This window comes from Ceratina calcarata, unplaced genomic scaffold (assembly GCF_001652005.2).
Source record: "Ceratina calcarata isolate Rehan_Ccalc_2016 unplaced genomic scaffold, ASM165200v1 scaffold13743, whole genome shotgun sequence".
In the NCBI taxonomy this organism is placed as follows: Eukaryota; Metazoa; Arthropoda; class Insecta; order Hymenoptera; family Apidae; genus Ceratina; species Ceratina calcarata.
In genome coordinates, this window is record NW_017134846.1 from 1 (window position 1) to 427 (window position 427).

General features: G+C 44.7%; 1 protein-coding gene across 1 annotated transcript; it reads right to left on the reverse strand.

Moving 5' to 3' along the window:
- Nucleotides 1–4: 4 nt before the first annotated feature.
- LOC108629756 (pre-mRNA-splicing factor SLU7-like) lies at nt 5–421 on the reverse strand (the record flags this gene model as incomplete). Its single annotated transcript, XM_018032611.1, has 1 exon — nt 5–421. A coding segment is annotated over one exon (417 nt), but the record flags the coding sequence as incomplete, so codon positions are not given.
- Between the last annotated feature and the right edge of the window lie 6 nt (nt 422–427).

Below are 427 nucleotides of genomic sequence, written 5' to 3' on the forward strand. Positions count from 1 at the left end.
CCGCGTTCAACTTTTCTGCACGCATCTGCCTTTTTGCTTCTTCGATCTTTTGATATTCCTCGACGATGGCTCTGTGCTGAGAAGGATCATAACCAGCCCACCTATCCCTCTTCCCATCATAATCCATTGATAAGTCTGGTTGTGTGAATTCATCCGGTGCTATATTGGCATTCGTATACTTTGCACTTATTTTACGTGGTCGTTCCATACATTCCTTCTTCTTATGGGTCATTGCCCCGCAATTATCACATGCTCCTTTGCGATACTTGGTCGTTACTTTCGAAGAATCTACACCACGCCTGTACCATTCATCGATATCGCTGAATTGTTTCTGTTTCTCAGGCTGCGGCCTTTGGTGTTTCAAAGTGGGTCCCTGTGCTCCAAAATACCATGGTGTGGCACTAATGTATTGTGGAATGTGTGGATT